At 50.8% G+C, this 25,792-nt stretch overlaps 1 protein-coding gene and 1 long non-coding RNA gene across 3 annotated transcripts in view; one reads left to right on the forward strand and one right to left on the reverse strand.

Annotated features, from left to right (window-relative positions):
• The window catches only part of LOC127667225 (uncharacterized), a 400,922-nt gene that overhangs the window by 54,682 nt on the left and 320,448 nt on the right, over positions 1 to 25,792 (forward strand). The gene's annotated exons all lie outside the window — the stretch shown is intronic.
• The window catches only part of Sema4b (semaphorin 4B), a 41,348-nt gene that overhangs the window by 1,810 nt on the left and 13,746 nt on the right, over positions 1 to 25,792 (reverse strand). For both annotated transcript variants that reach the window (XM_052160039.1, XM_052160044.1), the window contains 12 exons: positions 11,801 to 11,964; positions 11,535 to 11,597; positions 9,354 to 9,452; positions 8,580 to 8,691; positions 8,177 to 8,290; positions 7,925 to 8,076; positions 5,640 to 5,821; positions 5,371 to 5,521; positions 4,412 to 4,622; positions 4,147 to 4,262; positions 3,759 to 3,925; positions 406 to 488 (listed from right to left, as the gene is read on the reverse strand). In XM_052160039.1, the coding sequence (XP_052015999.1) occupies positions 406 to 488; positions 3,759 to 3,925; positions 4,147 to 4,262; positions 4,412 to 4,622; positions 5,371 to 5,521; positions 5,640 to 5,821; positions 7,925 to 8,076; positions 8,177 to 8,290; positions 8,580 to 8,691; positions 9,354 to 9,452; positions 11,535 to 11,597; positions 11,801 to 11,964 (1,614 nt within the window). The remainder of the gene's footprint in view (positions 1 to 405; positions 489 to 3,758; positions 3,926 to 4,146; positions 4,263 to 4,411; positions 4,623 to 5,370; positions 5,522 to 5,639; positions 5,822 to 7,924; positions 8,077 to 8,176; positions 8,291 to 8,579; positions 8,692 to 9,353; positions 9,453 to 11,534; positions 11,598 to 11,800; positions 11,965 to 25,792) is intronic.

Raw genomic sequence — 25,792 nt, forward strand, 5'->3', positions numbered from 1 at the left:
CATTACTGGGATGTGTGGCCTTGCTGGAGACAGTGTGCCCTGGGGCTGAGCTCTGAGGTTTCAGATGCCCAGGCCAGGCCCAGTGACACTCTCTTCCTGCTGTCCATTAATCCAGATGTAGAACTCACAGCACCATGTCTGCCCGCAATGCCACCATGATTCCGGCTATGACAATAACGGATTGACCTCTGAACTGTAAGCTAACCTCAATTAAACATTTCCCTTTATAAGAGTTGTGATCATTGTGTCTCTTCCTAGCAAGAGAAACTCTAAGACCGATGGTAACTTGGGCGATTGTTGGGACTAAGTGACTTCTTTGTAGTGCTAGAGGAATAAATCTGTACCTAAAAATACCTAGAGTTGTCTTCTAAGCAAATATGGCTCACCGTTTCCAGGGCATCTTACCTGGCACAAAAGACCGGGCCTTGGATGAAGAATTATTGCAGTGTTCCTTCGCATTGGCACCCTCGATGTCCTGGATCCATGGCCTGGGTGTAAGAGAGTCTTGGGTAGAATCCCATGGGCCAGTGTCCCTTTTCCCTCCACTGTTGATCCTGGGCAGGGAACCTGGTGTGTAGGAACCACCAGGTCCAAAGCAGGTGCGAGAGACTTGCTGAGCAGAGTCTCCACCACCACGGGGCTGACTGGGTGTCAGCCATAATTATGTGTGTGCATATTAATGTGGAGGTTGGAGGACAACCTTGGTGTCATCCTTAGAAACACCATCTACCTCCTTTGAGACATAATGTCTCATTGGCCTGGAGTTTAACAACTAGGATCAGATGGGCAGGGAACTGGCGGGGGCCCATCAGTCTCTCTTGCCACCATCATGCCCAACATTTTTATGTGTGTTCTGAAAAACAAACTAGAGTACACACTTTGAGAAAAGTACTTCACTGTCTGAGCTGCCACCTCAAATAGACATTATTACAAATAAAAGTCATACACAACCTCCTTTTGCTATGAAAGAATGAGCCCAGTACTTGGGGGTAGTCTGGGCTCGGGAGGGATACAAATCCAAAGTTACCACAGACAACACAGTGAACTGGAGGCCAGTCTAGGCTCTGTATATTACCTCTGCTCAGGCTAGGGCTGAAATGCTGCCCTCCCACAAAAAAGGTAATTAAAAACCTAAGAGGCAGAGGCAGGAGGACAGTTAGAAGGTACATATCAGTCCTAGCTATAGAGCAAGAAGGAAGGAAGGAAGGAAGGAAGGAAGGAAGGAAGGAAGGAAGGAAGGAAGGAAGGAAGGAAACAAAGAAAGAAAGAGAACCTTTCCTTTTATTCTTTTTTGTTTGGTTTTTTAAAAGCTATGTAGCTCAGGCTACCGTCCAACTGCCAGCTCTTCTACTTTAGACTCTAGTTTTGGGATTACATGTGTGTACACTTGAAAAGAAAGATGAGTTTTCATGCACTTAAAAGAAAACTCAGCCTGGTCTACAGAGTGAGTTCCAGGACAGCCAGGGCTACACAGAGAAACCCTGTCTTGAAAAAAACCAAAAATAAATGAATGAATGAATGAATGAATGAATGAATGAGTAAGAAAGAAGAAAAGAAAACTCAGCCAGGCAGTGTAGTACACATCTTTAATGTCAGCACTTGGGAAAGCTAAGACAGATTTCTGTGAGTTTGAGGCCAGCCAGGGCTGTAGTGAGACTCTGTTTCAAAGAGAGAGGGGGAAAAGGAGAGGGGAAGGGGGAGGGAGAGAAGGAAGAAGGGAAGGGAGAGGGGAAGGGAGAGGGAGCGAATATAAAAACTCAACCAAGCCTAAAGAATAAAAGCACTATAAAAGTTGCCCAGAATCTGCTATGAAGCAGCAAAGGCAGGATTTACATATATCCTTCCAGAAAGGTTTGGTTTTTTTTGATATAGTATCTTTCTGCACAGCCTGGAACTCAATGTGTAGACCAGGCTGGCCTCAAAACTATTCATAGAGATCCACCTGCCTCTGGCTCCCGAGCTCTGGGATTAAAGGTATTTGCCATAGCACCTAGCTCGAACAGGTTCTTATACAGCCTAGGCTAGCCTCAAACTTTTGATGTAGTGAAGGATCACTTTGAACTACAGATCTTCCGGCCTCTCCCTCCCTAGTAATGGAACTACAGAGCCCCCCCTACACACAAACCATCCCCAAATATAGAAGTTCCTGAAAAAGTTAAAGACAGACTCCAGCCATACCTATCCCACCCATGAGACAAGAACAAAGTACGGGAATGCGCCACTTCTGTGCTTTGGGCATGCAGTAATTTGTGTCCTTTTGCTGTAAACAAAAGAACACTACACATGGGACAGCCCATGTGTTTTAAAACGAGAGCATTCATTTCCCCCATTTTGGGAAAACACAAGGGCACATGTTAAAACCCGCCCGCTGACAGGACTGAGGGCTTCACTCTCTGACCATCCTCTTCTCTCTTTTTCACTCTATGATTATTACTTTTATGTATGTGTGTCTACATGTGCATAGGTGAATTTATGTGCACCAGGTGTGTGCAGGAAGTCAGATTATAAGCAGCTGGTTGCAAACTGCCTGATATGGATGCTGGGAACGGAACCTGGGTCTTCTAGGACAGCAGTAAGTGCTCTTATCTGCTGAGCTGTTTCCAACACCATCCATTTTTGTGAGATGAAGTGTATCCCATGCTGGCCTTGAAACTCATTACATCGAAGCAAATTTCCTTGAACTTCTGAACTTCCTGCTTCTACCTTCTGAGTAGTAGGATTATACATATGCACTACGGGGTCCTGGCCACCCTATTTTCTTCTGATCCTCCACCACTATATACTGAGTTCCAGGACACACCTAGGCTACATGAGACCCTGTCTCAATAAAACAACAACAACAACAAAAAAAAAAACAAACAATAAAACAAGGTACTAGATTACAGACATGCCCCACTTCAACTGACTCATCCCAATTTTTTTTTTTTAACTGAGACAGGGTCTCATTATGTAGTCCTAGCTGAACTTAAATTCACAAAGATCGTCCTGCCTCTGCTTCCTGCATGCTGGGATTAAAGGTGTGTGTCACTATGCCAAATAGCAAATGAACTTCTCTAACCCAAATGTTACTCTAACTACTTTTTTTAAAAAAGATTTATTTGTGTATTTATTTTATGTGATTATGCTGTTGCTCTCTTCAGACACACCAGAAGAAGGCACTGGATCCCATTACAGGTGGTTGTGAGCCACCATGTGGTTGCTGGGAATTGAACTCAGGACCTTTGAAAGAGCAGTCAGTAGTACCCTTCCCACTGAGCCATCTCTCCAACCCAACTCTAACTACTTTGTTTGGCCTAACAGGCTTACCTAACAGCCTTACTTACAATAAGCTATGTTTATGTAGCAATCCACATCTTCTGCTAAGGCTTTACTAGATGTTTCTTTTCTTTTTTTTTTTTTTTTTCCGATTTTTTGGATTTTTTTTTTTTTTTTTTTTTTTTTGAGACAGGGTTTCTCTGTGTAGTCCTGGCTGTCCTGGAATTTACTCTGTAGACCAGGCTGGCCTTGAACTCAGAAATCTGCCTGCCTCTGCCTCCCAGAGTGCTGGGATTACAGGCACGCGCCACCACTGCCCGGCTTACTAGATGTTTCTATTTCTGGCAAACCCTGTCTATCAGGTCCACATGGATTTTGAGGGCCCCAGAGAACTGAGAAATAATCACGCACAGACATGGGTAGAACGAGACCTTGCAGGGGCCCCAGAGAAGATGCAGTGCTCAGAGAGGAGAGGGAGGCACTGGGTGCTTGGGAGTTCTCACCTGGAGGCCACATCTGGCTGGTAGAGGCTAACGAGGGTGCAGGCAGAGCCCGTCCAGGCGCAGTAGGGGTCTCGAGCCAGGAGGCAGTCTCCACAGGTCGGGTACAGGCTACAGTTGGCTACGGGCACTTGCACTACTCCGGAATGGGAGGAGGCATACAACAGTCCCTACACAGCCAAACGTGAAGAGTGAGAGGGAGGCAGAGGCACCCCAACACTCAGCCTCACATGTTCACTAGTCATCCCAGAACACCTCTGACAAGTTCTACTGTACATCCTTCTGACAGCCAGAAGCCAGGCCTCTGAACTTTCCATCTTGCTTTGGCAAGGGACGGAAAGCTGGCTCCCTGACAATCAAAGTGGTCAAGCTCACTCCATGGCCCACTCACCCCATGGCTGTCCAAGAGCAGGTTCTGCACAGGCTGTCCTTGAGGGAAGACCTGCAGCTCCTCAATGATGCGCACTCTGGAGCCCAGGGACACTGCCTTGTGCAGGCGGCCATCACCTGGAAGCACCGACATGACTCAGGCCCTGGTGGAGCCCACCGCCCAGGATCCACCAGCCACACACGCACACACGCACGCACGCACGCACGCACGCACGCACGAACGCACTCCCCTCCTTAACTCAATCCTGGGGGCTGCAAGCACTCACCAGTGCCCAGAAATAGGACATCATAGGTGCTGTGCAGGCCAGGCACTCGGTGCACAGCCACACGCTGGTAGCGGGCTTGGGGCTGCAGGAGCAGCAGGCGGCTGCGGACCTGCCCATCCATCAAGAAGTGATCCTTGAGGAAGTTCAGCACTCGGTCTGGGAGCTGCAGGGACGAGTTGATCTTCCGTTCCCGGGCACTGTTGGTAATACACTGAAGAAGGCAGAAGGAACTGTGAGAACAGGAATCAGCATGGAGCATGCCGCCACAGGGACAGGAGTGTCCCCTGCCCCATTAACTACGCTCCAGAAATCATGGCACATCTGCCTTTTCTACACAGTACTGGTCCACAGGCAAATCTGATGTGTGAGGAAAAGAAGGCCCTGGTTTCCTGCTGGCTTCTGGATCCTTACCAAGTTTGCACACAGGCTTCAAAAAGTGTGACTGTTCCATCTTGCCTGGGGTCTTACCCACGCACCTTACCCTGGGAATCCTGTTCTCAGGATCCATCTAAGTACAGCTAGCCATATCCAATTCCCACCCCTCCCAGGTCCTGTCTCTCTCTCCATCAAGGGTTAGCCTGCACACGGCGCATAGTCGGGTGGATAGAGTAAAGGGATGCTAACAGTACTGTACAGTATTATGCAAAGCAGGGTACAGTGGCATCCTGTAGTAAGCCAGTACTTGGGAGGTGGAGGCAGGAGGATCAGGAATTCAAACAACCCAGATTACATGAGACTGCTGTCTTTGAGACAGACAACTATAAACAAGACAGGACTGAGGTGTTTTGTCATTCACGAAACATCTTCTTTGGTAAGATAGGAAGCCAGGGCTTATGCTCTGTTTCAAAGATGAGAAAGCAGATTCAGAGAAGCTCAGGGTTTGTCTGAGACCACTGCTCTCAGCATGGTCCAGGGACCAAGCCTGCCCAGAAGCTACTCTGAGCACACGTAATACCTACCGCTCCGGGCCGAGGCGTGGGCACCGGGTGGGTCTCAGTATACCACTGCTGGGTCTCTCTGTTCACTTTCTTGTATAGGCCGTCAAAGACCTTCTGCACGTCATTCATGGTGAAGACGCAGATGGCAGAGCCTTCTGTAGTTCCTCTGTGCCTGCAAGGAAACAGCGTGTTAACTCTGAGTTCAGAGTTGAGAAGTGAAGTTGAGATGCCATCAGTGGGGTCTAGCTACTCTTTACCCTCCTGTCCCCAGCTAAACCCTAGCATCTCACCACTGGGAGGTAAAGACCCCATAGAAGAGGGTCTTGCGCCAGTCCTGAGGGTTGGGGTTCAGGGTGAAGACATCTTGTAGCACGTTAAAGGGAAAGCCATCATCGGGCCGGGAGCACAGGAGCTGAGCCTTGAGGAAGGAGGTCCAGCGTTGCTGCAACACCCGCTCTCCACCCTCGTCGCCCTGCGGGAGAAGAGGGGTCACGGCAGAGCTTAGTCCCAAGCCGAGGGTGGGTCTCGGAGGCACAGTGCCCTGCCAGCTCTCCTCAGCAGTAGCTGAGACACATGGGAATGAAGAATGAGAGAGAGCGCCAGGACAGATGTGCACCCCAAACTGAGAAAACTCAGGGAGGAAGGTAGGATTCCTATCGTACTATGAATGATGACAGACAAGGACCAAGGGGAACCATGTACAGGGAAGGGACAGGAGAGCTCAGTGGCCAGTGCTATCTGGCATGCTAGCATTATTAGCCATGTCAAGAACCGGAAGCTTCAGGTTACTCAGGAGGATGAGGCAGGAGGATTGGTCCAGTCAAGGAGTTTGTGTAGCCAGCCAGGGAGTGAAGTGGGACTTCAACTCAGTGAATGCAGAAATGAATAAATAATAGGGAAGGTGTCCATGATTGACAGATTACTGAGCAAACGGAGAAATCGCACAACTCAGGTGTGTAACTAAGTTATTACAAATACATTATTAGTTTGAATAGATCAGCAAAGAACACTTTTAACATTAAGAGTGAGGATAGCACTCAGATATCACGGCTTATCGCAGAATTTAATTCGTGCAACAGCTAGTGATGTCATCACTACCACTGAACAGCTAAGTTGGAACCCGATGTTCGAACTCAAAAATCTGTGCTCTTACAAAGAGCAGCTGGCTGCTCTCTGTAGGTCACTCCTCTCCCACCTCGCCCCAAGACAGGTATGTAGTCCTGGCTGTCCTGGAACTCACTCTGTAGACCAGGCTGGCCTTGAACTCAGTAATCCGCCAGCCTCTGCCTCCCAAGTGCTGGGATTAAATGCGTGCATGCCACCACTGCCTCGCTGTAGGTCACTTCTATGTATACTTTCCGGGGTTTTCGGTTTAAGAGAAAGCCAAGGATTTCTTGTCCAAGTAGCTTTTAAGCCTTATGTTTATAACCATGGACTTGATCTCCGGCAATATGTAAGCTCAGTGAGATAACACATGCAAGACCACCAAGAGTTCAAGGGTGGCCTGAGCTACACAGGAAGCTGGAGGCCAGCTGCATTACTCAGGACCCTAAGAGAGCAATGTCCATTTAAAATTCTAAGATAGAATCTGTGAGCTCAGGCAGGTGGATCTCTGAATGTGAGGCCAGCCTGGTCTACAGAGAAAGTTCCAGGACAGCAGGGCTATACAGAGAAACCCTGTCTTGGAAAACAAACAAAAAGACAGGACCTTGCTAAGCTGTCCAGGATGGCCTTAAACTTGAGATCCCAGCTCCGAGTGTCAGGATTTTGGGTATGCACCTTCACCCTTACCTTCCATGTTAAGATTTTCTCAATTAAGAGAACAGAGGCCAACCAGGAGTGGTGGCACCCTCCTTTAATCCCAGCACTCGGGAGGCAGAGACAAATAAATGGATATCTGTGAGTTTGAGGCCAGCCTAGTCTATAGACTGAGTCCCATAATAGCCAAAACTATACAGTGAAACTTTGTCTCAAGAAACAAATGGGCTGGAGAGGATGGCTCTGCAGTTAAGAGCACTGACTGCTCTTCCAGAGGTCCTGAGTTCAAATCTCAGCAACCACATGATGGCTCACAACCATCTGTAATGAGATCTGATGTTCTCTTCTGGTGTGTCTGAAGATAGCCACAGTGTATTTACATAAAATAAATAATTAAAAAAAAACAAACAAACAAGCCAGGCAGTGGTGGTGCCTGCCTTTACTCCCAGCACTCGGGAGGCAGAGGCAGGCGGATGTTGGTCTGCAGAGTGAGTTCCAGGACACCTGGGCTACACAGAGAAACACTGTCTTGAAAAACCAAAACAAACCAAAAAACAGAAGAGGATACCAGCATAGCATGGAGACACCAGCTCAGCCCTGGGACACACTACCCAGAGCCCAGACACACCCCAGCTCAGCCCTGGGACACAGTCAATACTCAGAGGCCAGACACACCCCAGATTCAGGACAAGAATGAGGAGGAAGAGGAGGGACAGACTGGCCGCTGGTTGAGCTGCGGCTCCTTGGAAGATGATTCTAGAAGGTCACAGATGTGCGAGCACTTTGGGTGGATAACCCTGCCCCCCCCCCCACTCACCTTACAGACTCGGGCAACTCGGGACACAATGGTGTTCTCAAAGAACTCAAACTCCTGGCCCGTCTCGCTGAAGAAGAAGTAGATCTTATCATCGTCGCCCACCGGGCTGCCCAGGCTCTCAGGGACGTAGGCCGAGGCCACGAAGGCGGGGTCTGCAGGGCCAGTGGAGGACTCGCAGTCAGTCCAGGAACCTCGGGAACAACACCCCCCCAAGGGTCCAGCAACTGCTCAGTGGGCCAAGGCAGAGCTCACCTTGTAGCCAGTTGAGGGAGCTCTCAGTCTTGGTGGGGCGGGGACTCTGACTCCGGGAAATGGCTGGGTCGTTTCCCTGGAAGCTACTGACTGTTCCAGTGTACAGCTCGCCGTCTGCCAAGAGAACGTTCCCATGGGAATGGCTCCCTTGGCCCAGTCCCCATGCCCTGCTCAGGGCCCAGAGTGACCGCAGCCCCATCCATCCTGCCTAGACGGAAGCAGGGACTTGGAAGAGGACAGCCCAGGGTCACTTGATGGCCCCTGGGAACCAGCACAGCATGGGGACACCACCTTACCTCTGGGACCCACACTGCCCAGTGCCCAGACACACCCCAGATTGCGTCCTCCTGCCCTGTGTATCTTCCATGGAGCACAAAAGCACCCAGGCTGTGCCACCACTTACCAACCACCAGAGCCGTGGACTTGAAGTTGGGGTCAAAGGGACAACGGCCCTTGCCATCCTCCAGGAGAACATTGCCGGCCTCATCTCGGGCTAAAGTAAAGCTCGCTATGTTCTGTGGAGTAGACAAGTGGCAGGGTCAAGACACAGGACAAGGAAGTGCACAGCAGGGAAGCACACAGGTCCCAAAGTGTGTGTCCTCCACACCCCAAGGCCTATGAGTACATGTGTGCAGTGGGCTCCTCCTGACTCCATGGTCTGTGTGAACACATGTGTGCAGTAGGCACTAAGCCCCAACGAACAGGGAAGAGATATGGTGTGCAGAGTAGTCCGGGACCCAGGGAGAGCGACACATCGCAAACCCAGCAATTTCTGACTCCATGACCTGTGTTCCACAACAGCCTTCATGCCACCATCTGCTAGAGCATGTCAGGGTATGTATGGGGTAGGAACACACGGTGGGCATGAGCGTAATGGTACACAGGACGACCTGGGGCATCAAGCACAGCAAGGGAAAAAAAACGAAGGGCAGAAAGCTGGAAGTCACACAGGCTCTCTAGGCAAGATGGCTGCTCATGTCCCTCCCCTGCCTCTGCAGGGGACCTAGTAGGGGCTGGGCTGCAGCCACAACGGTGGGCTCAGGGCTCTTGAGCCTACTGCTACCTAGAAGCCTACCCTGAAGGTCCTCCTTCACCAGGAATCAGGGCTAGAGAAGCAGCCCTGACAGGAAGGCTGGGCCCCAGGTAGGCTAAGCCCCAGGGTAGAGCGGGAACTCACGATGTAAGCACACAGGGGACTGAAGGCTGCAGTGCCGCAGGTGAGCAGGTGGCTGCTGTTGAGTGGCAGGAGGATCTTGATGTAGTTTTGACAGTCACGCTGTGGGGAAGGAGAGCATGTCAGGTCCACATGTGCCACCAGGGGGCGAAGCAGAGGCCTCCTCCCCAGACCCAAGGCAGAACAATAGAAACCAGGAGCTCTGGGCCAGGAGCAGGCAGAGCTTCCGCAGGCTCTGTACTGGAGCTCAGCTAGTTTCCAGATTGGCTAATGCTCCTTCTCTGAGGTGAAAAGCGCCCTAGAGGGGGGAATTCCACCTTTCTTTCTGAGTGTCTTAATCCTCTTGAGAGTCTTCTCCAAGCCAGAGAGGAGACAGAGATAAAGCAGAAGGAACTGCTCAGCCCTGAACTCCTGGCACAAATCCCACCTCTACAAGGAATCTAATAGGAATTTCCAAATTGGTGCCACCAACACCCCAAGACCCACTGGTCTTTTCATCTTTCCAGTGAGAGGTCATGGCCTGGCTGTCTCTCAAATCCCACACCTTCCTGGATGCTAAACCTTCAGCGAACAAAGCCCCAGAATCTGACTGATCCTTTCTCACGCCTTTATGGATAGTTCCCTGCTTAAGGCACTACCATCGCCTGACCCACCATGGCCTCCCTTGTCTTCAGGTCCAGAGAGGGTACTATCATGATCACAATGGGACCCATTTGTTTATTTTTATTTATGACAGTCTCACCACATAGCCCAGGCTCACCTGGAATTAATAATCCTCTGCCTTACAAGCGCTACAATTACAAGGAGGCACACGCATGCCCGGCTCAAAGCTATCCTTTTAGAACATAGCCAAGACAGGCCTGGTAGCACAAATCTTTAATTCCAGCTACTCGGGAGGCTAGAAGAAGAGGATCAGAAGTTCAAGGCCAGCCTGGATGAAAAGGCCAGTCTAGGTGACAAGTGAGAACCTGCCTCTCAAACAGAGGGTCAGGGATGCAGCTCAGTGGTAGAGCACTTGTCTAACGTGAGATCCTGGGATTAATCCAAAGTTCCGTAAAATAATGTGAAAACAGACACAGCCATGTCGCTTTTCTGCTAAGCTTTGTACTGGTTTTCAAACTGATTCATTCACTCAGCGTGAAGCCCAAAGTCCTGCTAGGTGTCTGGGTATTTCACAGTCAACTTCCTTGCCTTCCTTTAAATAGTCTTTGCACTATACAAATATCTTTCTTTCTTTTTTGGTTTTCTTAAGACAGGATTTTCTGTGTAGTTTTTGCTGTCCTGGAACTCACTCTGTATACTAAGCTGGCCTTGAACTCACAGAGATCCACCTGCCTCTGCCTCTAGAATACTGACATTAAAGGGGTGTGTGTGTGTGTGTGTGTGTGTTTGCCTGCATTGGTGTGTGGCCCTCTTTTACGGCAGGTGCCTGTGGAGGCCAGAAGAGGGCATCGGTCCCTGGGGACTGGAGTTACAGAAGGTTATGAGCTGCCATGTGGGTGCTAGGTCCTCTGAAGGGCAGCTCACACTCATAACTGCTGAGCCATCTCTCCAGCCTTGGTATTTTCTTTTCTTTCTTTTTTTTTTTTTTTTAACATGACCACCTTATCTGAAGAAGGCTGAGGTGGCTCTCAGCCACACACTTGTCTAGCTTGTGGGAGGCACTGTGTTCCACCCCACATTGCCAACAAGTACCTGCTGAGTGTTCCAGAACAAAGCGTGAGTGAATGGGGACATCAGGAACTTAACCTGAAGACCTCTGGGGATGGCAGCAAGTCCTAGAGGAGAACTCTGGATTGGGCTGAACCCTATCTCATGTCTTGGCTGAAATCAAACTAGAATCTGCCAGACATGTCGTCCACTCGAGGCCCTTTACAGACATAATCACTCCCTCACCAGGTTCATGTTGGTGCTAAGGCTAATGAGACACTGTTTTAAGTGTTGGGGGCCCTGGATGCACTGGTTTATCCAGGGATACAGGCATATTATCCTCATCTTACAGGTGAGAATACCAAGGCTCGACCAGATGAATCTATTTATCCAGGATCACAGACAGGACAGGGCTGGGGCTGGGGCTGGGGCTGGGGCTGGAGCTGGGGCTGGAGCTGGGATTCAAGTCCAGGCTATGCCATTTCCATAACAGCTGTATCTGTTCAGTGTTCTGCTCAGATCCTTCAGTCTCACCTTTGGGTCCTTGCCCTTGAAGCTGCACTGCTGCTTCCTGTCAGCATCTGCACTCCACAGCAGCTGGGGAAGAGGGAGGGAAATAGGTGTGCGAGGGCACGGAGGGTGTGCAGAGCCACACTCCTGTCCTGTCCAGCCAGAGTACCTGACACACAGGAGGGCACACAGACACACACAGAGACATATACGCACACACCTCCCCCTTCACACACATACACACGCACACACACACACACACACCCTAGCCACCCTTGGACATCTCTCACCTCTTGGTACTCCCCGCCTGGTAAGAAGCTTAAGTTGCTGTTAAGTGCAAAGAGGGCCTCCCGAGCCCCCACATACAGTGTCTTGCCATCCTGGCTCAGAAGAAGGGCTGTGTAGTTGGAGATGTTTTCAGCTTCAAATTTTCTAATCAGCCTTTCTTCAGAGCCTGGGGAGAGAAGTTGCATGCTTGAGAAGGGCCTTTTCAGTCCATTTTAGGATGGCTGCATTATCTAAGTAGGACAGTCAGTGGCGGGAACCCGGGGCAGCAGGTTGGTTATAAAGAAGACCATCATTCCAGACACTCAAACACAAGAAAGAAATGCACTGAGGCATACAAAGAATGTTAATTACAGCTCCATTTCCAGGAGAGAAAAAGTGAAAATCTGAGTCTGAGGTGGGGTGAGAATAGGTTATGACAGTCCACTCGATGGGATATAATCCAGCATGCACAAACAATATAGATTACAAACTCCAGAAAATACATAGGTAAAGTTGTACAAGAGAAACATAGTTAGCTGGGCAGTGGTGGCGCACGCCTTTAATCCCAGCACTTGGGAGGCAGAGGCAGGTGGATTTCTGAGTTCGAGGCCAGCCTGGTCTACAGAGTGAGTTCCAGGACAGCCAGGGCTACACAGAGAAACCCTGTCTCAAAAAACAAACAACAACAACAACAAAAGAGAGAGAGGGGGGGGGAGGAAGAGAGAAAAAAAGAGAGAGAGAGAGAGAAGGAAGGAAGGAAGGAAGGAAGGAAGGAAGGAAGGAAGGAAGGACGGACGGACGAGAAACAGTCTAGCTAGGTGTGATGGTGCACACCTGCAATCCCAGCCCTGGGAAGGATGAGGCGGGGGGAGGGGGATTAGAAGCTTCAGGCTAATCTAGGTTTACTTAGATGAGACTCAGTTTAAAGAGAGAGAAAGGGCCAAAATATGAAGCAAATTAGAGGCATGGGTTACAAGTACATAATATAAGAAAGGTCAGGCAGGTGGCTCAGTGGATAAAGGTGTTACCACCAAGCCTGACACCTGAGTTCAATACCCAGGGTCCACATAGTAGAAGAGAGTGACTCCCACAGCTGTCACCTGACCCGCATGAGTGTCACTTGACCTGCATGAGTATTATGGAAGTATGCAAGCACACACACAAATAATTGTAATGAAGAGAAAAAGAAAGGCTGACACATTTAACAGCCTCCTTTGCACAGCGTCTGATCTAAAGAAAGGGAACTGCAAAGGCAGCCCTCTCCGTCCTCCCCTGACCCTGCCTCCAGCAGGAGCCCCCAATGCTCACGCAGACAGTTACTAAACATTAGCCTAGAGCTCAATCCGTGACTGTGCCACAGACAGCCCGCATGCCTGGGGTTGGGGAGTGGTGGTGGGGTGGGAATGAAAGTCTGCTCTCCCTCCTAGGAGCAAAGAGGGTTACAACAGGCTGTACAGGGCTAACAGAGCTCGAGGTGCGGCTCAGTACATGTAACAGCACACATGTCTGTATGTCAGATATACACAAGTGAAGATTACATCAGACATTGGGAATAAAATGTTAAAGTGTACTGTTAATTTGATTGTGGCTGACACCCAGCCTAGGCCACTGTGAAGTATATAACCCTAGCCCAAAGGAGTTTGCGGTTTTTTGTTTCTTTGAGACAGCTATGTTACATAGCCCAGACTAGTCTCAAAATCATGATTCCCCTGCCTCAGCCTCTTGAGTGCTGGGTGACAAGCATGAATCAGCATGCCCAGGCAGGGTATTATTTTAAGTGACAAAGGAAGGACAGCGTGTAGGGATGGGCGAAGGGGACAGAAAGCCTTGTTTGTCCCTGCAGCAAGTTGGAAGACGAGAGACTAGAGAGAAATGGTGCTGTGAGCATGTCCTGTTGTGAGCGTCTCAAGACAGTGTCCAGAGAACCAGACCCAGAATGCAACGGCTGACAGTGTCAGTTCTTACAGCAAAGCCTTTCCTGCTTAACATTTAAAAGAGTGTGTGGCCAGGCAATGGTGGCACATGAAAGCAGATTTCTGAGGCCAATCTGGTCTACAGAGTGAGTTCCAAGACAGGCTACACAGAGAAACCCTGTCTCCAGGGGGTGGGGGGGCGGTGCATGTACATATGAGGGTAACTTGTGGGAATCGGTACTCTCTTCTACGGCATGAGCCGTGAGCCCTAGGGACTGGCTTCATACTGCTAGGCTTGGCAACAACTGTGCTTTTACCCACTGAGCCATCTTGGCCAGCCTTTATGCATTTATTTATATACATACACACACATACATACACACACACACACACACATAGTACAATGAGAAAATTTTAGGACCTATTCATTGTTGCAGAAGATGTAATTATTAGGAGATAATAATTATTTATCACTAACTAAAAGTGAAAAAATACAAATGAGAAGACAATCCAGACACAAAACACTGCAGACACCCTGAAGAGGACACACGCATTTTTCCTCTTAAACATATTATTTCGAGGTTTTACAGTAAGCAACTTAAAATTATGTAATGTAAAAGATGTAAATTTAAGAGGGAAAAAGAAACAATCAACGCCCACTGGCCCATTGCTCACACTCTGATTAACTGACGGGCTCAGAAGAACTATTTAAAACAGAACAAGAAAACCAACCAAGCAGAAAGCAGCCCCCGAGCAGCCTCAAGCATGTCCCAACTGACCGGTGGCTCAGAACCATGCGAACACGCACACTCACAGCGCTGGGAAGCCACGAGGCAGCATGCTAGCCACGCAGTATGAGGGTGCCTTCATGTGTGCCTGCATGTCCAGCGTTTTTACATACCCTCAGCCTGCTTCCAGGAAGAGGTAAGGACACATAAAAACAAGAAAGTGTTGAAATAGAAGCATTAAAATCATACACAGAAAAAAACAATCTGAAGGAGGCATCTAAACCAGAGAGAAAAGAGTGGTCACCTAGGCAGGTCACGGGGTCGGCACACAGCTATTGGGGAGGACTGCACATTTAGCACCAAGACTCCTGGTAACCACGGAGAAAGGGGAAATGAAAAAACTTGGTTCTCACACTGTTCAAGAACAGGAAACCACACCAGCCCTTTGGCGGAAGCTCAGTTTTTTACCACATAGCACAGGGTGAAGACACTCTCAGGTGGGGCTTCCCCACTAAGCCTGCTGAGGCACATGGGAAAGCTAACACCTCCAGTCATTGGACAATAGGGGCCCATGGCTGCTCCCCAGGAGGCCTCCTGGAGAGGGATATGATGCAAAAGTTTGAGGAAATTTGTGTGTCTCTGTGGTTGAAGTTTTGTCATACTCCTAAAATATAGTTACACACAGGGCTGCACGAGAACTTCAAGAACTTCAGGTAGAGAACTTCTCTACCTCAGACTAGAGGCAGTTGTAACCCAAAGATGCCCTCTCTGTAAACTCCCAAGAGCCTCTTCTCAAACTCTCAACTCCTGCAGCGCCCAAGACGTCCAACCCTTTGTACTTCAACACACTGGCAGGCCAAGGACAGCTCCAGCACCAATCCCAACCTCCCGAACTCCACATCGCCTGGACTCCTGGCCCCCCAAGAGATTCTGAAACTGCTGGTCTGAGCCATTTGACCAGCTCCCAGGGACTTAGAAGAGGCAGCCCGAGGACTACACTCTCAGAAGCTCCAGGGAGGCCCTGCCCACGACACCCACTGAATTCACTGTGGTTTCCCGTGTGTTTCACGGGAGCCTCACGAAGACTCAGTGAGATCAAGACACACAGCTCTTGCACCCCTTTATCTCTTGCACCCCTCAAGGTATTCTGGAAGCACGGGCTGCCTCTGGTTGGCTAGAGCTTATCTGCCTGCCTGCACCGGAGGGCATTTCCACCTGGGTGGGACCTACAGCTCTAAGCGGGAAGCCACCCCTGGATTCTGTCCAGATACAGAAATGCCAAGAGTCCGAGATAAGCACAAGTTCCAGGTGGCGGCCTGACGCCCCCTCCACTTTAGCCTGGGCGGACGGCAAGCTGCCTGGGCCCTCAGACAAAGTCAGGCCAGGCTGGAGGGGACACCAGGGTGCCAGCGGCCCAAGACTCTCCATATCTGCTGGACACACACTGAACAGAACCACCAAGGGATGGAAACTGACCATGCCTTGATGTGAGCACAGGGCCTTCACAACATGCCCTCTCATGCTGGGGCCGCACTCCGACCCCGCCCTCAGCCCTGCCTTCCTCCCACCCTGTGCTCAAACTTAAGAGTCATGGTGCTCTGATGAACCCGGCTGTGGACCTTACCATTCCCCACTGGTTATCTCACAGGGCAGACTGAGACCATAGACTGGAGTCAAAGACCTGGTTCAAATCCAGCCTTTGCCACTCATAAGGACAAGCCACTTAACCTCTCAGAGACCCACTTTCCTTATCTGCAAAATGGGGACAATAATAGCCCTCTGCCTCATAGAGTTGTTATGAGAAGAAACGAGATTACGTATGTAAATAATAATGTACATAATAACCCACACTTACTGAGAGCTTTCCTCAAAACAACTTTACACACGTTTCCCCTGTGCTGGCATGGTGCCTGGCACACGATCAACACTCGAGTAGCTCAAAAACAAAATCTAAAAGCCCTGCAGGAAAATCCAGACGGGCAAGCCACACAGAGGGCAGGGCAAGGGGTGCGGCCTCTGACAGCGTGCAGCATCAGCCCGCTCCACCTGAGCCCGAGTGTGGCCCACAAGGGCCTCATGATCAGATCAGCTAGAAACAGAATGTGTGCTATAAGCACGCAGTGGGTACTGGGACTGCCCAAGCTCCCAGGTGTCTGGGGCCACCTCCACAGAGTGGCTGTGTAGACGTCTGTGTAGATGTCTGTGTAGAGGGCCCTGTCTGAGCCTGCCCGTGTCTGTGTGTCTGTGTGCCTATGCGCACGGAACCTCAAGGCCTGTCCAGGCTTGTGCATGAGTTCCTGGTGCTCTTTGTGCAGAGGTGACTGAAAAGGTAGAGGTGTGTAGGTAGGTGTGTGTGTGTGTGTATTCTCTGTTGTGCCAACAAGCATGTTCCACCTGGTCTCCTGGCTGTGACTATGGCTCAGGTATTCTTCCTATCCCCCTACCTGGGGCTTAGTCCCTAACTACAAACTCTGGCTGCTGTCCCAGTCAGGAGGGAACCTCTCTATGGGCCCCGGGCAACTTGAGCCAGTGGCTGCCCAAGAGCTGGGACTCCCCCATGAGCACTCCTCCATCCTTCAGGAAAGTAGGAGAGGCTGTTATTCTCAGGCAGCCACCTGAGGGGTCCCACACCCCAACCTAGCAGGAAGTGATGTGGGAACACCTCAGGCCCCAGCCTCACAGAGAATCTCCCTATCCCTGTGACTCAGCAGGAAGCTTGGAACTTTCTGGGTTAAGACAGGAATAGGGCTCAGCCCCACCCTAGGCAGTGCTGACTCAAGAGTCCCACCCCAGTTTGCTCTGCTCTGTGACTCCTGAGCTACCTCAGTGAGATGCTGACCTGGCCTTAGCTTCTTGTCCTCCACAGGCCCTAGCAGGATAAAGCCAGCAGACACCAGCCTCCCTGCAGAGTCAGAGCAACGTTTTGCAGGGGTGTGAGAGGCCTCCTAGGCTTCTCAGGGACATCATGCCAAGTCACCAGAACCTTGAACCCACTTGCTACAGTCAGCAGCAAACTGACCTATATGCACTTCCTTTCTCTACACCACCCAGTGCTGAGCAGGAAGCAGCCACCTTGTCCTCAAGCTATGGAAGTGGTGAGACCTTGGAGACAAGGTTGACATTCAATGGACTAAGGTCGGGACAAAGCCCATAACAGAGTTAGTCCCAATGTGGTCACTAGCGGAGGGCCATGTGCCAAGTCTCCCTGGGCTGAAGTCCTCAAGAATCCATTTGTTGGCTTTGTATGGTAGTCAGTACTCCTAGCATGGTGAAGGTAAAGGTATGAAGGATCAGAAGTTCAAGGTCATCCTCGATTCCAAAGCAAGTGTGAATCCAGCACGGACCACACAAGACCTTGTCTCAACCCACTCCTTCACCCCACAAAAAGGAAAGTGTTTATAGCATTTGGGAGACTGAGGAAAGAACTTACTGGACGTTTAAGGATGTCTAGGCTATACCTCAGGACCCTGGCTCAAAAACAAAACCAATAATAATAATACAGACCAAAACCAGAGCGAGGGGTGAGCAAGCGCTTGTGTCCACAGGCTGCATTTACTCTGGAGAGCCTCCCTTCCAACTGTCCCTGTGTGGACTGGCCAACCCGTCAGAGCCCCAAAGCCGTGAGCCCTGCGCCCCAGCTACACAGGCTGCTCCAACACCTTCTGCCCCCGTGCCCCTCTAGGGCCCACACAGGGCCATGGTCAGCTCCCGTGTCCCCTGTTCTGTGGCTGGCCTCTCTCTCTCTTCTCCTGTGGCCTCTACCCTCCTACCCACCTTCTTCCTCACAGAGGTCTCCAGTTTTTCTCTGAAGAAACGGACCACTGAGTACAGTGACCTCAGTGTCCAGCTTCAACCACACATGGAGGCCCTCCCTTCAGAAAACACCTTGTTCCTTCTAGAAACTCCTCCAGAGCGCTTTCACCTTTCTTCGCCTCCCACGCACTCTTCCAGGGAACTGGCCTCAACCAGCCCCACACTTGGTGGGTGAGCCCTCTAAGGCCCAGGAAATAAATGTCTCACTTGACAACTTGATGGCTTGTCCACCAGGTTATCAGGCTCAAGGGTCAACACGCCTACCTCACACACCCTGGGCTCTGCAGATTCAGTCCCACAATCCCCTCCAGGTGGGGTCGGGGTAGGGTTGATCTCCACTTCGGATATGTGCCACTGTGGCTTGGGATCTCGTGTCTTCCTACCCTCCAGCTCAGCCACGTGTTGCCCTTCCTTTCCTCAGCCACACAACATGCAATCTATCATTAACTTCTGCCGACTTCCCCTCTTTTGAATTTTCCTAATCTGCGCCACCTCACCAGTCTACACGCATGGTCCTGAGCAAGGACCTCCTACCCAGGCTACCACAGCTTCCTGGTGCCCTGTACTACAGCCGAAAGGCTCTCAAGAACTGTCACTACTACCACCTCACAAAGACTGACAAGGTGGTGCATCACCCAGCGCAGGCTCCGCACCCACTTAGAGAGTGAGCTGGAACTGACGTTCAGGGTGCTGGGGTCACAGACAGCTCTGTGCTGTTCCCCCAGCCCCCTACTAGCTACACTTCTCAGCTCCTCTACAGGCCTTCCTGAATCTCCAGCCACACGAGGGTGTACAGAGGATCTGTGGGTTCTTTCTTCCATCCTTCTCCACCCCTTTTCTTCTACCCTTTCAACCACCTAACTCTAAATAAAAGAGAAAAAAGGATAGAGAAGGAAAGAGATCCCAGAATAAAGTTAGGGTTCAGAAAAAGGGGGCAATATTATTGTTAGACTACTTCCTGATGATTAGGGGCATCAAGTTCCATGGGGCAAGTCTGATCTTCACCGTCAGGATATCTGATTTCTTGTTTCTTCTCTGCACATAACTACTTAACAAACTGCAAACAACAACAACCGACCAACAACTTACCATGCCTGAGGGGCCCTAGCATTTATATACCCTCTAAAAAGGCCCCAGAATACCAAATGTCACACAATTGCAGAATCTATCTGCAGCTGGCAAAATCATGCCCCTGCCAGAGCACGAGGCAAATCATAGTCAGCTGCTGTGGAGAATCTGAAGCGGCCCCAGATCCCACACCTGGGAATCAAACAAAAACATATTTTTATATTTCTGTGCTTTTTAAAGAAACCAAAACTGTTACTATGTGAGGGCCTGCCATACACTTCACAACCGTTGCAGGCTCAGGAGACATTTTTTTACATTGATGAGTTTCTGGCTCTGACTTTTCCACCAAACAGAAGAGCACTGTCAGGATCAAGATAAATCTTATTGCTATCCCAAGCAGCAAGCATCACCTGGTCAGATGACTTCGACAGAGGTGTGTTATGAATGTTTGTTGATTGAGCAAAAACCAGAGTCCCTCATTTTAAGGTGCTACCATCCAGAAAGAAGCCCTAGACTGGTAGAAGTCAGCATGGAGGCCCTAAAGATTCTTGTTCCACACTGTGTCTGACCTCCCATCACCGCCAGCTCACTAGGTGTAGACCACAGAGAAACATGTGGCAGCTAAAACTCGTGCAGAAACAGAACATGAGCCAGAGATGCAGGGCAATGGATAGGAAGTCCTAAAGCCACGGAGCATCCTGATGCCACCGCTGATCACTTGTGTAACCTGATCCTTGATGCCACCTGCCTCTAAGGTGCAAGGCCTGAAGGAGGGCTTGAGCTCCGCTAACAGATGCACGCAGCACTCCTCCTCCTGCCCTGCTGCCCTCCCCTCCCATCTTCTGCACCTTTTCACACTCATATGACAGGCTTTCTCTGTGTAACATCTGGGTCTCTGGTGCCACCAGGGCAAGGGAAACACAACTGGTATAAATGAACAGAATACGTAGGCTTGAGGCCCTCGAAAGAGGAGGTGGAAGCCGGGCAGTGGTGGCACAGGCCTGTAATCCCAGCACTTGGGAGGCAGAGGCAGGCAGATTTCTGAGTTTGAGGCCAGCCTGGTCTACAGAGTGAGTTCCAGAACAGCCAGGGCTAAACAGAGAAACCCTGTGGGGATGGGGGGGAAGGAGGTGGCTACTTAGCCCAGTTGCTTATTGCTAGGAAAAGAGGGCCCTGCCTTGCCAGAGTCCCCTAGGGCCAGAAATCTAGATTTTTATACAAAATTTCCTAAGTTTTATATATCAGCCATTAATTAAAAATCTCTAAGTTACTTGGAAGCCAAGCAAAATATATCCCCAGGCTGGCTTTGGCCATCACCCCTAGTATGTGAACCTCTGATCTATGTGCCCCTTATTCCCTGGCCAAGCCCACCATACCCAATTTGACAGGGCCCTCCCGGCCTCAGCTGGCTCCCTGGCTATGTCTGCTCTGTCGAGGAGTGACCTCCAGAGACTTCTTTACCAGATGGAATCACATAGCTGATGACTTACTAAAGGGCAGAGCTGGGCCACTCGGCTGCTTGTGTGTAACCGGCAGGTGAAGCCAGATGTAGCTGTTCTCTAAGAAAGAAGGAGGCTCCTGAGTCAAGAGACAAACTGGGCCAAGCACAGTCTCTTATCTTTAGTGACCCATGACCCTGACAGAATGAGGTGGCTTGTCTGGGGCACAACATTTGTCTACACTGGGTAAAACAATACAACTGCACAGGCCAGAGTGAGCGGCCAGTGGGTACTGAGAGCGGATGGTTATTCCTCTTCTGCCTCTCACACAGGATGAGTGAGGAGAGGCAGAGTATTTCCTTAGCAGAACTGAGGTTTTGTGTTCCTGGGTTCCACTCTAGCACTGGGAGGAAGGGGAAGGGACCCAAAGTAGCCAATTGGCCACTTTAGCCACTCTTTTGAAGAGGAATGAAGGCTCTGTCTCCCACCTATCACACCTACCACAAGCCTCCCCCTGAAGCACCTCTCCTAACCTAGCTACATGAAGGACTTCCAGACAGGCTCAAGAAAAGGTAGGAACCCAGGCTTAGGAAGGAGCACCCTCAAGTGGATAAACCGCTCTCTTCCGTGGTCCTCAGCTGAACCCCTCACTCTGCCAGCTATCTCCTGGGTTCCCAAGGCTGGAACATGGCTATGACCCTAACGGGTTGCAGGCCAGTCCTGTGGCAGAGATGATCAAAGAATGGGGCTAACAGTAACCCAGAAGAAGTCAGAGGGCAGGTGTGGGCAGTAGAGGAAAGGCTGTGGCCATCAAAATGGCAAGAAGCAAGTCCCCCGTCAAGACACTGTCCCCTAGGGGAGCTGGCTTTTTTCCTGATGTGGCAAGAGGTCAGAGGTAAAGAGCGGGGAAGAACAACTGGGGAAAAATGGTGATACAGTGCAGTCTTATAAGCTAGAGCTCTCCAGGATGCTGATTGGGGAGAGGGCAGGCATGAACCACAGGACTAGTTCTGTTGATCCTTTCCCCTGGGGTGCAGGGAGGGCTCCACCTGAGCCCTGACCCAGCCTAAGCAACCACGGAGATGGGACAAGGGCCACAGGCTCTAAAAGGGAGGTATGTGTGGTGACCTGACTCTGCAGACCTCTCAGCCAGGTCCCATCAACCAGATGATGATATGCTAGGCTAGGCGGTATAACAAGTCCCTCCCACACTCCACACGTGTAGGGGGCATAGCACCAGCTGAATGACTTCCACAGAGTAGAGAGAAGCAGCAAAGGGCAGGCAGGGAGGGGTCTGAGGGGAAATCCAGTCTCAAGAACTGGAGGGTCTTGAGCCACAGAACAACTTTGAAAGGACAAAACCAGGAGCTCTTGAAATTGGGGCAAACCCAAGCACTTGCGTGGGAATGACCTCCCATTAACCCTTGGGACCTGGGTTGGTCTCTCCACTCCAGGGCAGAGCAGGCATCACCATGCAATGCTCAGCATTCACCTCCTGGAGGAAGGCTTGTAGACTGGAGCAGGGCAGTAGGCAGTAAAAGCTGCTACCTTCCAGCGGGCAGGCTGCATGTGTCAGTCAGGACCCATGCCAAGCACTTTACATATGCTATTTCCATAATCCTCTCAGGAGCCTGGGAGGTGGGCCCAGCTATTCTTCTGGTTCTGTGGACAAGGATACAGGCTGAAGAAGGCCATAGCCCGCCATCTCATGTGTCCTTTGATGAGAGTGCTAAGCCAGTTTTCCCAGCCCGGCTCTCGCACCCATTCCTGAAGCTCTCCTCTGTCCACGAGCCTCTGAAGACTCCTGAACAGGACTGCATATGAGACAGAACTACAAAGTCTCACGCTGAGCCGAGGTCATGTAAGGCAGAGGTCAATAAGCAGGCAAGAGGGAACCAGTGCAGCGGCCAGCACAGGGCCACGCAGGCCTCCTTGCCTCAGACGGGCAGCTGACTCGTGCCAAGTGCCTTGTTCTCTGCATTCAATGGGGTTTTGTTGACTACGTGTTGCAGGCCTACAGAGTTAATGCCAATCTGGTTCATGCACTGTTTCCAGAGCCTTTTAGCAGGATGTCTCTGGGGCTGGGAGACATTAATAACTCTTTTAATTGCCCAAATAAGGTGGTTCCCCAGACTTCAGTAGGCTGTGGGAGCAGTTTTGTTTTGCTTCTTCAAGGCCAGATCCCTGCTCAGACCCCACATCATGGTCCTGGAGTTTCCATGGCGAAGGGACCCAAATCTCAGCTCTTCACTGAAGCACGGCTTTCCCAGGCTTCAGCTGGCTTAGGAATCCTCATGACTGCTCCCTGGCTCTCCCAAAATGTCCTGGGTCTTCTTTCTCTCTACTGACCATTAGGGGAGGTCACAAGTACCCCTCCAAGCTGAGAGCTCCCAAGAACCATCAACAGGAATGAGCGTCCTCTATGAGACCCTAGCTGCAGAACAAACTGGACTTCCAGAAGCTTAGTTTCAGATCACAGACAGAGCCCATGATCCCTAAGCATCGGGTCCTTGGGAGTGGACCTGGGTGTAAATTCAGTTCGGGTGGTGGGAAAAAGGAGTGTGGTCTCAGTTCAGTGCAATCCCTGATAGGCCTGCGTCAGAAGGCTGAAAGGCCCTGGGCCAGCCACCCATGGTCAGTCACCATGGGCCTGCCAAGGATGGGTACACAGCCAGGAGCATCTAACGAGCCCCCAGGGAAGAGACAGGAAACTGTCTCAGGCCAGACTCAAGGGTGAGTCTGTTCAGTCACCAGGGCATCCCGCCCCCCCCCCCCCCCCCGGGACTCCAGCCACAGGACCTGCCTGCAGCTGGGAGGTAAGGGAGCAGAAGCAGGTCTCGAGAGTGCTGTGGAGGCCCAGAAGGTAAAGCACTGTGGTAGCAGGGTAGCTCAGTCAAGTGTGGGTGCACACCCAGTGTTGAAGTGGCTGGGTATGGCTGGAACTGCAGAGCTTGGAGAGCTCTGAAAAAGCATTCCCAATCCCCACCCCACTCCACCCCCAAGCCCAACCCTGGCAGAACCAAGAATCAGTGCCCCCCAAACACAGTATAATTATGTTCCTGACCTGCCAGCCCTTTCAACCCCTCAGCTGGATACCTCTGTACAGTGCACAAGTCACACAGTGCCCACCTGTGGTAGCTCTGAATTGTGGGAGCTGGCTAAGTCCTGGAACTAGACAGCTAACCAAAGACTGATACTCCCCCAAGAAGCAAGGCCTCTCTACGCCCCTATCAAGTCTTCCCACCACTCCCTAAGACACAAGAACTACTGTGTTTGGTGTGGCCCCCCAAAGCCAGTCCTGCCTTCCCAAGGCATAAATGGGGTCCACAGGGGCACGCGTCCCCATCCCACAGCCCCCACCTTATTCCTAAGGCTGAGAGGGTCTAAGGGTCCGGGACAGCAGTTCTCAATCTGCGGATCTCAACCCCTTTGGACATCCACCCTTTTACATGAGTTGCCTAGGACCTTTGGGATACTTATGATTTATAACAGTAGCCAATTTACAGTTATGAAGTAGCAATAAAAATGATCTATGGTGGGGGGGGTCACCCCAACCTGAAGTTGCAGCATTGGGAAGGCTGAGAAGCACTGCTCTAGGGAGACACTGAATGACAGGAGCAGCGAGGCTATATATGGCTCAGAGGTAGCACTTGCCTAAGGAGCGATGGGTTCCATGCTCAGAAGGGACAACAGGGTCATCGGGAAATGATGGCTCATCAGGGAAAGGGACCTGACACCAAACCTGAGGATCTGAGGCTCTTAATTCCTGAGATCCACAAGGCTGAAGGAGAAGTTTGCCAGTTGCCCTCTGACCTCCCTGACCTCCACGTGTGTTTCATGTGCCCACACACCCACACACCCACACACCAGCTAGGTTAAGGTTTTAAAGCTGCAGAGCAGCTATCCTGGGTTCAGATTTCAGTCTTTACTCACTTCGAGATCAGAACTCCCAAGGAGCAGCAGTCAAACTAACCCTCCGGAACCATCCCCACCCCACGGAACCACCCAGTTCCATGCAGGAGTGGTCCACGTTTAACATAACAAGAATGACAGCAAACACCCGCTGAGAGGTTTCTGTACCAAGCCCTATCCTAAGGACTTTGCAACTGGTAATGAGCTGAGCCTTGAGCAAGGAACTAATGTCCCTATTTTACAGATGAAGAAACCAAGGCACAGAGAAGTTGTTTGCTTAAGGTCACGTGCGAACCAAGCGGCAGAAGCAGGATTTGAACTTGAGCCACCAACAGTGTTTGGGATAAGGGGCTGAGATCCTGTTAGGTGCCTTAACTGAAGAGCTGATTCTGTCTTTTTAGGGGTTGAGGATGCTATAGGGAGAAGGAAGTCTAAGTTTTAGTCTGTAACCTCTAATTTATGCACTAACTCACTCGTGACAGTTTACAATTTAAAGGGGTTTGGCCAAACATTGTCTGTTGGCACCTGTGTGCCTGATCCACACCGAATGCACCAAGTTTCACTAATTTCCCAAGATGGCTTTGCAAGGTATCTAAGCCTGAGGCAACTTTGCAGGGGACGAAGCTGGAGTGTTGGCAGTAAGAAGTACTTGCAGGGCTTAAGACCTAAGTCGCTAGAATTCCAAAAGTTGAGGCTCCCAGGAGAAGGTTCAGGGGCGATCAGACTACGGGAAATAAAAGAAAGTGTGGAGGATTGGAAACACAGGCGGACAAGGGCAGATGTAAAACGCCAAGAAAGGAATCTGGCCCACCAGGGTGGTAACCTCAGTTCCCTCTAAGCAGGGTACAGATGGGTCTTCGTAATGTCAGTTTCCAAGTCCCGGTGTTTGGGGGACGGAGGAGGGTGAATTCTCCAGGTTGATCAGTCAGAGATGGGCCGGCAGGGAAAAGACCTGGCATCCACCCGCCGAGCTTCAGGCTCTGCTGTGGCTGTCTGGGAATATCAGAAGCCCACAGTTTATAGCACGGCCAGCAGCAGTGCCCTCAGCCCCGTGCTGTTGGTGGCTCCCCGGCTGACTTTGGTCAGCATCACAAACAAGTGGATGAGTAGGCAGTATGGCTAGCACCTGAGGCCCCAAACAG

Source organism: Apodemus sylvaticus, chromosome 1, assembly GCF_947179515.1.
Source record: "Apodemus sylvaticus chromosome 1, mApoSyl1.1, whole genome shotgun sequence".
NCBI lineage: Eukaryota > Metazoa > Chordata > Mammalia > Rodentia > Muridae > Apodemus > Apodemus sylvaticus.